This window comes from Hyperolius riggenbachi, chromosome 1 (genome assembly GCF_040937935.1).
Source record: "Hyperolius riggenbachi isolate aHypRig1 chromosome 1, aHypRig1.pri, whole genome shotgun sequence".
NCBI classification, from domain to species: domain Eukaryota; kingdom Metazoa; phylum Chordata; class Amphibia; order Anura; family Hyperoliidae; genus Hyperolius; species Hyperolius riggenbachi.
This window is the reverse complement of record NC_090646.1, coordinates 560,317,338-560,330,655: the sequence shown is the minus strand read 5'-3', so window position 1 is coordinate 560,330,655 and position 13,318 is coordinate 560,317,338. Positions and strand designations below refer to the sequence as shown.

Genomic DNA, 13,318 nt, shown 5'->3' with positions numbered 1-13,318 from the left:
GATATTCAATAATCTTCAAAGGCGAGATCTTTCGTGATCTAGGGAAGAATGGTGGCATAGTGGTTGGCACTCTTGCCTTGCAGCGAGCGCTGGGTCCCTGGTTCGTATCTGCATGGAGTTTTTATCTTCTCGCTGTCTCTGTGGGTTTACTCCGGGTACTCTGGTTTCCTCCCACATCCTAAAGACATACAGATAAGTTAATTGGCTTCCCTCAAAAAATTGGCCCTGGACTAAGATACATACACTACACGATACATACTTAGACATATGACTATGGTAGGGATTAGATTGTGAGCTCCTCTGGACAGTTACTGACAAGACTATATACTCCGTCCAGCGCTGCTGAAGATTTTGGTGATATATAGATAGTAAATAATAATCTAGAAAACCTATATTGGGTTAATTAATCATGGTTTGCCTAGAGACTAGTGATGCATCTGTACTGCCTTGGCTCGCACTGTTAGCCTGCCGGGTACCCAGCCTCATACGATAAAGAGCCTGTCATGCCATAGTTTGGACACAGGTGACGCTTTGCCTCCCTCTTCGGGAAAGCAGTCGTGGCCGTGTTTTCGAGCTCTGCCGAAGCTCTTCAGACACCATCACCTGCTTGGCCATGGTGGGGTAGTGGTTAGCGCTCCCGCCTTGCAGCCCTCGGTCCCTGGTTCGAATCCCAGCCAGGTCAACATCTGCAAGGAGTTTGTATGTTGTCCCCGTGTCTGCGTGGGTTTCCTCCGGGTACTCCGGTTTCCTCCCACATCCCAAAAACATACAGATAAGTAACATAACATAAGATAGGCTTCCCCCTAAATTGGCCCTAGACTACGATACATACACTACACCATACATACATAGACATAAGACTATGGTAGGGATTAGATTGTGAGCCCCTCAGAGGGACAGTTAAGTGACAAGACAATATATACTCTATTATTGGTTGGCTGATGGTGTAATGGTTAAGGGCTCTGCCTCTGACACAGGAGACCAGGGTTCGAATCTCGGCTCTGCCTGTTCAGTAAGCCAGCACTAATTCAGTAGGAGACCTTTGGCAAGTCTCCCTTACACTGCTACTGCCAATAGAGCGCGCCCTAGTGGCTGCAGCTCTGGCGCTTTGAGTCCGCAAGGAGAAAAGCGCAATATAAATGTTATTTGTCTTGTCTTGTCTTGTCATTATTATTTAGTATTTATATAGCGCCGGCATATTACGCAGCGCTGTACAGAGTATATTGTCTTGTCACTTAGCTGCCCCTCAGAGGAGCTCACAATCTAACCCCTACCATAGTCCTATGTCTATGTATGTATCGTGTAGTGTATGTATCGTAATCTAGGGCCAATTTTAGGGGGAAGCCAATTAATTTATCTGTATGTTTTTGGGATGTGGGAGGAAACCAGAGTACCTGGAGGAAACCCATGCAGACGGGGAGAACATACAAACTCCTTGCAAATGTTGACCTGTACAGCGTTGCGGAAGATGTCTGCACTATATACATACTAAATAATAAAAATAATAATGGTCTATTGTGTCTGATCAGTAATATCTGTTGATTTCAGCCAAAAATCATTTTAAATTATGATCAAGCGTTGTCTTCCAACAATAAAATCACAGTGGTCAAATCTGTCAGGGAGTGGATCCGAGATTAAACTGTTACTCATTGCATAATTGTGTTCTTTTCATATAGTTTATAGGGCATTCCTCAAGCCAAATACTTTTTTGTTGTTGTTTTAATACTCTAATTCCCTATAAACTAAACAAGCCTCGTCCACCGCATCTCCATACTGCCTTGGCACTTTGCGCCTTAGTAGCAAGGACTTATGGGAGCTCAGTCTGGGCAGGAGGAGGAGGTTACTAGCCAGAGGGGAGTGAACTTTTCATAGGCTGAGGGCTGGAGATACAGATCAGCTTCCCTTGTGTAATGTGACAAACAAAACATTGCTGCTCTCCTTGTTTCACAGAAAGAAATAATCATAAACTGTTGAAGCTGTTTGCAGATAGATATGCTGTGTAAACTATCTAAACTTTAGATAAGATATATAGACAAGTTACTTGTTATAGTTAGTTTTTCATCTCGGATCCGCTTTAAGGTCCATACCCACGGCAAGATTTTTGAGCTGATTTTTTAGCTGATTTTTTTTTTAATTTTTGCAACACACATTCATTTTCACGATATCAGACATCGTTAACCAACGTCTGACTAACCACAATGGTCGTTTGTTTTAAACAACCGTCATGACGGATCACAACCCAACCGATCATTCAGATTCTTGCGAGTCAATCGATTTAAGCTTAAAATTAGACCGATTGTTTATCAATTGTGGTCGGTTTTTCGTTTTTCCGATTATGACAAATGGATCGGGGAATGATCGTTCATCGGCAGAGATTCCTGATCCATCAGTGTATGGGAACCTAGCTTTAGTGTATAGACATATTTAACAATATGTGACCCCCCCCCCCCCCTCCCCCACCTAATTAGAATACCATTCATATTGTAAAATCTCTGTATATGTGATATTTGCTCATACTTGTGACTTACCCCCTGAATCCATGTAAAGTCCGAACCTGGGATCTGGAAAGTGGCAGCCAGCAGCGGGAACTAATTGTTCTGTTGTGGGAGAAATCATTTTAAATTAGGAGGAGATTGCTCATTTTCTTTTAATATGTAAAACTGAAAGCACCTATGTTGAAACATGAGTCCTGCTGCTTTTTGGCAAGGTACGTTTCAGTGGGAGCTGCACAAGTCAGAGACTTTTATGAGTCATGGCTGTCAAACAGACAAATTGCTTAGCTTTGTGAGAAGGGTTGATGCTCTAATTTACTGTGCTAATGTTATGATTGCGGGTTGCCTAAGGTACCTATTAAATGGAGAGACCTGTCATTTGTCTCTCATTATTACTGCTTCTGCAAGTTCACTTCACTCTCACAGGTGAGGAGTACACTGGAGTCAGATGTTGCTGGTCTTGTCCTTTTTGAGTTCAGAGACCTTGTAAGCTGCTGTTCTGTATATTAACTTGGCAGGCAAAAAGTTCTGAGGTGCCCACACGCTTTCAGTTGTTTCTCTTCTTGTTGTTTTTACTGTACAAACTTACTCAATGCATGCTTCAATCTGATGTGATATTCTTATGTATCTTGTATTTTCATACAGTGCTGACATATTCTGCAGGGCTGTACATAGCATATAGATTAGTCAATAACCATCTCTCAGAGGGGCCCACAATCTAATCCCCACTATTGTCATATGTACATCATGGTCTGAGGTCAATTTTAAAGTGAACCGAGCATCATTTTTAACACCCAGGGCAGCTCTATAGCAAATTAAAAATGCATTCTAAAAATGTGGTTTATTATTTAAAAAAACTTTCACTTTAACTCATTTTTTTACATCTAAGAGTTAAAATAGCCACTTTGTCTGTCCCTAAAGGACCTGAGGTCGCTGAGCAGGAGATGGTGGAACACAGATAAGAAATCACCTCATTAGACTTAATTGACGACAAACAAACCCCCATTGTACTTCAAACAGAAAACATCAGTTACAGTTGAAGAATTTCACACCTAGCCTGGACAATGCTAGTTGTAAAATAGCAGGGGTTGAGCTTCTGAAAAATGGCAGCCCTTGCAGCTATTTGAAGCCAGGAGCTGCTTGGATCCCTTTAAAGACTACCTAAGATAAAAATGATAGAGCCTCCTAGTGATGACGGATTTGGGGGGGGGTGTCCCCTTCCTCAGGAACGCGGCTACGGCCATGTTTCTGAAAACTGCCAAAGCGCTTCTGAATTCTCCATCTGCTTTGCCTAGACCTCCGTCCAGCTCGGCAGCCATCAAAAAAGTAGAACGCATTCCGTCACTCGATTCAGGAACACTTTATTTAACGGTACAAAATTACAACAGGTTAAAAAAGAGTGATCGCCTGCCTGGACAGACTGTCATTTTTACCTTAGGAACATACATATACGTTAATTAACTTCCCTTTAAGAGCACCTGAGAAAAAACTGGAATCCCTGGAGGAAACTCCTTGTAGATAGTTTCCTAGCCCAGAATTGAACCAGGAACCCAGTGCTGCACAGCAAGAGTGCGATCTACTATGCCTCAGTAGCGCCCATATTTGCATTTAAAATATCAGACATGCTTTCCACAGTAGGTTTCCACTGTTCCATAGATATTTTTTTTTTTTTTTTTTTGCCTGCCAGCATGGCGGCTACCATCTTGCAAATCATGATGTCACTAACCGTAGAACCAGGAGAATCCTGACAGTGCATTGTTACTCCAGCCTGTCATCAGAAAAAGTTGAGCCCCGTATGGACGTCTCCCGAAATGGTCATTAATTTAGTCTTGGCCGACTCTCTGCTCCCAGGCAGTGATGGTGAGAGAGGAGATGCTCAGGTACAGAGCAACTAACTGATGATGTGTTTCTTGGCTGTTTGCCTGTCACCCACATAATCCAGATGCAGTATATAGGGTATGGTAAAGGGTCATTTTGACTGTAAACAGTTTTATGTCTTTATGTACCTTTTAAGTATCATGGAGAATCTGTATCTAACCACTGTATTTTTTTAAGGTTAGCAAAGAACCCTCGGTACATTAATTTTTTTATGCGAGCAGTCATGTGACCACCTCAGTACTTGTATTACTTTAATAGTTTTAACATTTCCAGATTGCCTGTTCTGCACTGCCTTCTTGGTGTGATGCATGCCAGCCACGGGAACAAAATGGGTAGTGCACCTGGCTGGCCTGCGCATGCTCGAAGTGTGACTTGGCTGAGCTTTCGGGCTAAATTGCAAGTGACAGGCCACCCAGGGAGACAGCAATGGACGATATGCCTTAAAGTGAAGGTCCGAGCAGCTGAAAAAAATATTTACTTGGGGCTTCCTCCAGCCCCTAGCAGCCGCTATGTCCCTTGCCGCAGCTCTTCACTCCCAGTCCCCTCCTCTGCAGGGTACCTCCTTGCCAGGTCGTCCTCTACTGCGCCTGGGCGAGCGACGCTGTCAATCACTCGCACGTGGTGTGGAATGTACTATGCAGGTGCAGTAGTTCTGCGCCTGCACAGTACACACCACATGCGAGTGATTGACAGTGGCGCTCCTGGCGAGGTCATCCTCGGCGGCAGAGGGGACCGGGAGCCAGAGGCTGAGTGCGGAACTGCGGCGAGGGACATTGGGGCTGGAGGAAGAACCGGCTAAGTAAATGTCGTTTTCTTTTTTCCAGCTGATCTGACCTTCCCTTTAAAGGGGGCTTAAAGGGAAGGTTCAGGGACTATCTAAAAAAAATAAAAATCCATTTCCACTTACCTGGGGCTTCCTCCAGCCCGTGGCAGGCAGGAGGTGCCCTCGGCGCCGCTCCGCAGGCTCCCGGTGGCCGACCCGACCTGGCCAGGCCGGCGGCCAGGTCGGGCCTCTTCTGCGCTCCATGGTGCGTTCCACGCCGGCGCGCTGACGTCATCGGACGTCCTCCGGGCTGTACTGGAACGCACCATGGAGCGCAGAAGAGGCCCGACCTGGCCGCCGGCCTGGCCAGGTCGGGTCGGCCACCGGAGACCACCGGGAGCCTGCGGAGCGGCGCCGAGGGCACCTCCTGCCTGCCACGGGCTGGAGGAAGCCCCAGGTAAGTGGAAATGGATTTTTATTTTTTTTAGATAGTCCCTGAACCTTCCCTTTAAGGAAGCCCCAGGTAAGTGTGGCACCTCAGACGCTTCTCGTCTCAGGTACACTTAAACAGTAACGCATCCCATGAACAATGGTTCAGACATGGTTTGTCTGTTTTCAGTGTTGTTTTTAGGGTGGATTTTAGCTTTCTACCAGATGTACTTCACTTTAGCTGTTGCATTTTCGAATGTTTGTCTGCATGATCAAATACAGGTGGCCCTACCACTGTTATGTCACCACAACATGTCTGAGGCTTCAGTATGCTGCAGAGACCGGTTTCTACAGTATGTAACATGTAGGGAACAATTGATTTTACATTGGAACCAAATCACTGAAGATCCTCAAAACTGCTGACAGCCATCAGTTACTTATCAACTGGGTGTGGAATCTGTTCAGAAATGATGCGAGTGTCTCAGACATGTTGCGGCACTGGTTGCCCATGTGACAGATGTGTGGATACAGCCCCTTCTCAATTCTCACCAGCAGGTCTTGTTTTATCAGCAATACATATCCATATTCATACAGGTGTCTTATATTGCCATATCATGAATGTGGGTACCTGCGTATATGAAGGTTCCTGTTAAACCTGCACTGTTAGGCCTCGATTCATAAAAGTGCTGTCGGTAAGGTAAAGTCGAGCGGGGAAACACCGCTGTCGGTATTTCCGCCTTCAGGGTGGTAATTCATAAAAATTTTGCTAGTTGTGACAGGCGTGCGGAGATATTCCGCTGTAGGCAGGCGTTAGGCTGTCAGGAGACATGCGGAAACAGGTGAAGCAGGCGGAATCCCTCCGTGCGGTGTTCTCTCTGCAGCTGCTTGGGAGGTCTGTCCCATTCACTGCACTGTATTCCGCACGCTTCTCGCCACATCAGAGGTAGCGGTAATACCCGTCCGCATACCGCTACCTCTAATCTTTATGAATTGACTACTTGTTACTTTTGCTATGATAATCACCGCGCAAGGCGGTGATTCATCACTCTGCTCGCGAATGTCGGCTTTTCATGCGGAAAAAGCCTTTATGAATACAGATTTTGCTGTGTGGTCGGTAAAGTGAGCAGTTTTCAGCATTTCCGAATGCGGGAATGCTTTATGAATCGAGGCCTTGGTGTGACTTGTGGACTGGCTTGGGTCAAACTAGCTTTTTACAGCAAGGGGTGGACAATTATAACTAAAGAGCCACTCGGAACAAAAACGTGGTGTTCTGCTGTACATAAAAACTACTGTCTACTACTACTAACTATTTAGTTTTTTTTTAAATACTTAGAACAGTGGATTTAAAACTAAAGATGGGCTCACAAGTGTTCTACTGAAAGAATTACAGTGTATGAAGGGTGTAGCAGCCACAAGCTCAGTCACTTATACATCCTGCCATTAGAGTTCACTGTTGAGAGATGGGAGACAGACTGCTTATTCAGTGTAGCAGAGATCCCTTCTCCGGACAGCAAGGGTCTGAGAGCTGACTTAAGGGACAACTGTAACGAGAGGTATTTGGAGGCTGCCCTAATTCTTTCCTTTTAAGCAATACCAGTTGCCTGGCTATCGTACTGAACCTCTTCCTCTAATACTTTTAGCCAATGACCCTGAACAAGCATATGCCGATCAGGTGTTCCTGACATTATTGTCAAATCTGACTATTAGCTGCATGCTTTTTTCTGGTGTGATTCAGACACTATTGCAGCCAAATAGATCAGCAGGGATGCCAGGAAACTGGTCTTGTTTAAAAGGAAATAAATATGGCAGCATACATATTCTCACTTTGATACCTTATAACAGAACAATGGCAGTCCAGCAAAAAGTACTGTAAATCTGCTTATTTTGGAAAATCTTAATTGCTTTTATGGTAGAGTAGATCTTGCAAGTGAATCTCATATTGTGTATGTTGGCAGTTTCAATATCTTTATTACTGTCTTAAAATGCAGTCAAGCCTGAACTGCAGAATTGCATTGAGATAAAAAATAGTGAATAATAACCATTGTGTATCATTACAAAGCAGGGAGCTGCTTCTTCTCATTTATGTTCCACTTAAAGCACAATAAAACAGCATGATAATAGTTAAAGGCTTTAAAAAGTTGGGTGCAAGCTATAACTTTTAGGCACGTTGGATGTCTGCCATTTGGTATTGTAAAAGTTGGACGACTTTTGTGTTAATATTTATGTGACTTTTGAATTTACAATTCTTATTTTTTTTTTATTGTTCTCTTCCAGATAACCATAATATTTAAATCCTTCCCGGATTGCACGGATCAGAAGGTTTACCAGGCTGTAACTGATGACCTGCCTGCAGCATTTGTAGATGGCACAACAAGTGGTGGAGATGGAGACTCTAAAACCTTGCGGATTGTTGAAAAAGCCAGTGGAAAGCATGTTGAAATGCATGCCAGGTACATTGGGACAACTGTCATAGTACGGCAGCATGGAAACTACCTAACATTGGCCATTCGCATGCCGGAGGAATTGGCAATGGCTTTCGAGGAGAGCCAGGACTTACAGCTGTGTATGAATGGCTGCCCATCTAGTGAACGTATCGATGAAGGCGGTCATCTCCGTTTCCCAGTGACGGTTAAAAGTCCGCCAAGTTCATCACCGATTCAAGCTAGATCAGCATTCACACTGGAAAGTGCCAGTGCCAAATGTATGGAGAAGTTCCAGGTCCGGCACATCTACTTCCACTCTTGCGTCTTTGACCTGTTTACGACGGGTGACACAAACTTTACCGCAGCTGCTTATAGTGCTTGGGAGGATGTAGAAGCTCTACACCCTAGGAAGGAGTTATGGCAGATCTTCCCAAACAACGGCATTGAGAGCAAACTCCAGGCTTATCCCACCATGCTTGTTGGGCTCGTATGCTTGGCCCTTGTTGCTTTTTTCTAGTTTTCTTGTGTATAAACAAAAAAAAATGTAAAATATATATTGTTATAATATATTGATCAAGGATAGCGGCATATATGTATATACCGTGTATATGAAGGGATGTTTGTCTTGGGAAGCCCATGAGATTGTAAATATTGTCATTGTTTATACTCAATCTGGATGTAGTGTTACATTTTTATTTTGTCTCTTTATTTTGTGAAATGTTTTGTATGTTCCGTTGCTGGAACCTTTTAGAAAGCACTTTATTTTTTATAAAATATTTATGTGTCTCTACCAGTGAGAAGTTGTGTGTGATGCCACACAAGTTAAGCTCTGCTTTTTGTATTGTGTTGAAACCTAAGAGAGTTTTTTCTTTATTTTGTATTGTGTAAGTTGCCATGATAGATATAGATTCAGTTTAATGGCAATAATTTGTCACGGTAGATCGTGGAATGAGCTATAGGCTTGTCCACAGGAATTCATGTGATCTATTCTAATTGTTTCACAAAGAGAGAGCATTCAGCTCTGTAGTGCTTGACACATGGATATAGATGACCCCAGCCCATCAAAATACAGTTTCCCAGTCGTCTTTCAGTTGTGTGGTAGGCATCATCATAGACTGTAGAGCAGTGATTTACAATAGAAGTATGGCATCAGTTATGTCTATGGGGTATAATGTTTGAGTTTTCCTTGAATAGGAAGACTCTAAATGGGTCAGCCCATCCAAAATAGATATTTGATTTCACTGGATGCTGGTATGTTGAGTCAGTTAGATCCTGCCACTCAGTAGCAGGCATTTGCAAAGGCATCTCGTTCTTCCTCAGTCTCCATGAGGCCTTACATTATGGAGAACTCTGCAAAAATAATGAGGTTCTACTTTGTAGATCTTCGTGCTGTATTAACCGATGTATGATGATGGGTTGATTCATCTTACGAGCATCTATATAAAAGTTAGGTGGGCTCAGTTTTTAATAAAACATGTTTACTTGGTAATACAAGTCAGTTCAGTTTAATAGCCAACAGACTATTTTAAGGCATTCTAGAATGCAAGCTTTGTTGGCTACAGGAAAGGTTGTAAAAGAGGTGCTATCTGCTGCTTTTTAGGCACATTTGTTGCCTAGAGTCTTTGATTGGTTCAGTCTTGTTTAGCCATGCTAAAATCTCCAAACCTCTTGAGAGCAAGTAGATCAGCCAGTTATCTTTACATTTTACAAATTTTTGCTTACCAATGTCCCTTTTAAAGTACCCCTAAATTGGGAAGGGGGGGGGGGGGGTTGAATGAAGCTCATGGCTAGATTACCTCCCCTGTGTGTCCAGAACTGCACAGGTATGAGTTCCTAACCACAGTTGAACGTAAGTGCTCCTTAGCTATGGAAATGGTCAGAGATTGGTTTATTTTTCATGATTAAAAATCAAGGAGAGAGACTAGTTTGATTTTGTAATGCCGGCAATGTGGGTGCTGTATAGACTTGTCGCTAGGCTACAGCTGCCTAATGCATTCTGTTGCTATGGAAGGGGGAGGAAACACAATGGCAGACCACATGATGGAGTAGCTTTTGGTGGGTAAGGAGGGGGACGATGCACTCTGCTGATATGAGCCAGCACTCCAGGGCAGCTGTACTCAGGCTACATTCTCAGCAAAGACTGTGTGAGTGCATTTTCTAATCTCATCACCCCAACTTATTGAAATATTTATTGCTGATATCTTTCGACTGAAGTCTTAAGCTTCACACACGCTAGATAGTTCTGAACCGGGGCTACTTCTGAGAATGTACAGTGGCCCACTACCTCCCGTAGTGCCTTGGCGAGCAACTCAGCCAAGGGCATTGTTCTTTTGCTTACCGCACCCACTCCATATTGCTGCGTTCTGCATCATTACATTGGCCCACTTGCCCCGCATAGAAACAGAATGCATTACTAGGCTATAGGCTAGCTTTGCATCTGTACAGAATTTGCCCATAAACGAATGCCCAAAGGATCTAGTCCTGCCCCCCGCATCCCACAGTAATTGTGTGTGTATGCACCTTTATCAAAAACTCAGTAAAAGGTTTGTAGATTTTATCATTCTATAATTGTCTGTGGCCAGTGATCGGTTAGTAAAGTGGCAAGCTGCAGACGCCAATCGTTAATTTGTTATGAAATTCTTTTCCTCCTTCCTTGCTCCTTTAATAAAAGAAATTGAAACAAAATGACTGTTGCGCCAGTGCAAAAGATAATAAACAGTTGTTGTCTTTGTTTACCAAGGACCGTTAAATCTGACGCGTAAATAGGATTTTCAGCCTCTACATTGATTCTGGCTGCCTCTCAGATCCTGCCTTCGGAGACGGGTGCCGCACATTTCCTCATTTCTGATCTGATATTACCTTTTAAGACTTGTTGCCAAAATGCATAACTTTGTCTTTGTGCAGGTATTTACATAGCTGCTCTCTGCTTCACGTTCAGCTGTGTGGCCAGCTATAGCCAGATTATGTTGAGCAACCCCCACTATTTCTGGTACATGACAGGCGAGGGTTGCAAACTATTTCCATGCAATCCCAGGCAACTTCTTTTTATAAATCTAATCCCTTAATGTTTGCCAGTGTTCATCAGGTAAACTTGGGTAAACCAGGCTCACGGTGGAGACATATTTGATCTTATGAGAGTTGCAGATACTGATATCTGTCAGTACTGGGATGGTGACTGTTCACCTTTTCTGACTATGGCATCTCATATGAAGGCTCCTTATTTGTTTGCCAGTTACCCATTATAGTGAGTCTTTTTACAAGACCGCACACACCTTTGTATGTGCCCATGACTTTTTGTATTTGAGTCATGGAATAATGTTTCATTTTCAGTGTGGGCCATGTTCCCTTTTCACTGTACATTCTTTGAACCGCTTCCACTGTGGGTGTACAAGTCTTGACCTGCATTGCTTTAGTTCCCTTGTTATGTTCCAATCCCTTTCAACTTGTGCAATGTCACTCTATAGTTTGCACCACCCCACGCACGCGCACACGCATACGTTATTGGTCATTACATACATTATTTTTTTCTTTGTACTCCACTGTTGGTCATGATTTTGTGTGGTTGTTTTTACCCCAGGATATGCCCCAGCTGTGGTGAGAATTACTCATATGTCCTGTCATGGTTTGATCACTGACGAGAATATTTTATTGAATAGCTGGATCTTAATAATGTATTTTCATAAATAACCTAACATCATTTATCAGCTCCACTTACATTTCTTTGCTACTAAAGTTATTGTATTTAACTTTACATCTCAGTGGATTATGTTTAATTGCTCCACCAAACCCCACCCCTCAGGTTTAGTCTCGCCTTCACATTTTCTGGTACCTATCATTAATCCTTGTGCTTGGTTTAGGGTTAGGAATCATTCGATTAAGGCAAAACCAGAATCTTCATTCTAGATATTTGCACCTCCTTTTGGTATCTTAAACTAGATTTTGTATACAACTAGGTTTTTGACTCTCTTAAAGCCAAATGGCAATTTTCAGCTGGAGGGGAATGCTATACACATGGCACCAATAATCACATTTTTCACCAATTTGTGATCTACTAAAGCAGTGGTAGTATGATGGTGTCTCCCTCTGACACATGAAATCTGGGTTCAAATCTCTGCTCTTCCTGTTCAGTAGGAGACCTTGGCTAGACTCCCTAACACTGCTACTCGGGGATGCTCTTAACTTTGAATTTGGATGAAATTCGAATAACCCTATTAGAATTTCATCCGAATTCGAAGTTAAGGGCACCCCTGCAGTGCTACAAAAGTGCCTATAGAGTGCAACCTAGTGGCTGCAGCTCTGGTGCTTTGAGTCCGCCAGGAGAGAAGCACGATATAAATGGTCTGTTTTTTTTTTTTTTTTTTTTTTTAAACTGGAAGATGGTGGGATAAATCTTCTCATATTCTGCAGACGCTGTACTTTTCTGCTCTAAATTGACCAGCCAGATTTTTAGCAATACACAGAACATTTCATGTGCGTTTCAAATTCATCTTTCCATTGAAATGAGCACAAATAAAACGTAGAAGAAAGAAAAAAAAATATCTTCCAGCGTGCTGTAGATTCTCAGCTAGAGCGGACTTGTCACATATGGCAAATATCCCAGCAAGAATTCACATAAGTGGGGAAAGGCCACATAAACTTAATATCAATTTTGTAGCTTGAAGAAGATTTTAGGAGAGATTTTTTTTTTTTTATTGCAGACTAGCTGAAGACCCGGTGTTGCTCGGGTATGTATTTGGTTGTTGTTGGGTCCGGCCACTTTTTTTTTTTTTTTTTTTTTTTTTTTTTTTTAAACCTTGACACACAGTAACTAAATTAGAAAGTTTGTGATCTTTGGGGTCCTTGGCATCAGAAATGTGAGAATGGAAGCTGTTTCAATTTTCCTATTGAAATCAAGCAAACAAATCTGGCTGTTTGTGCCTCCAATCCCTTTCTCTGAATTTGAACGCCAGTCACCCAATGACCAACTGTAGCAGGTTTGAGGCCTCTGGCGTGAACAGCATTGTAAGAATGGCGGCAATTTAAATATTCCCCTTGAAAATCAATAGGTAAATTTTGATTGGCTGTGGTAGGCTCCACCCACTTAGTCCCAGTCAACCAGTGACAAAGTGTGCCAAGTTTGATAACCCTGCAATTAACAGTTTAAGAATGGCTGCAGTTTATATTTTCCCATTTAAAATAAATGGCTGAAGTTTAACTGTTTTATGCTCCACTCACTTTCCCTGAATATTTAACTTCGGACACCAAGTGACCAAAAGTTTAAAGGATACCACAACTGAAATGTGACATAATGAGATAGACATGTGTATGTACAGTGCCTAGCACACAGATAACTA

At 42.8% G+C, this 13,318-nt stretch overlaps 1 protein-coding gene across 1 annotated transcript in view; it reads left to right on the top strand.

Moving 5' to 3' along the window:
- RGMB (repulsive guidance molecule BMP co-receptor b) overlaps window positions 1-12,776 on the top strand; it is a 67,772-nt gene extending 54,996 nt beyond the window's left edge. The window contains exon 3 of the mRNA XM_068247481.1: window positions 7,837-12,776. Coding sequence (XP_068103582.1) covers window positions 7,837-8,502 — 666 coding nt within the window. The 3' untranslated portion in view covers window positions 8,503-12,776. The remainder of the gene's footprint in view (window positions 1-7,836) is intronic.
- Window positions 12,777-13,318: the final 542 nt, after the last annotated feature.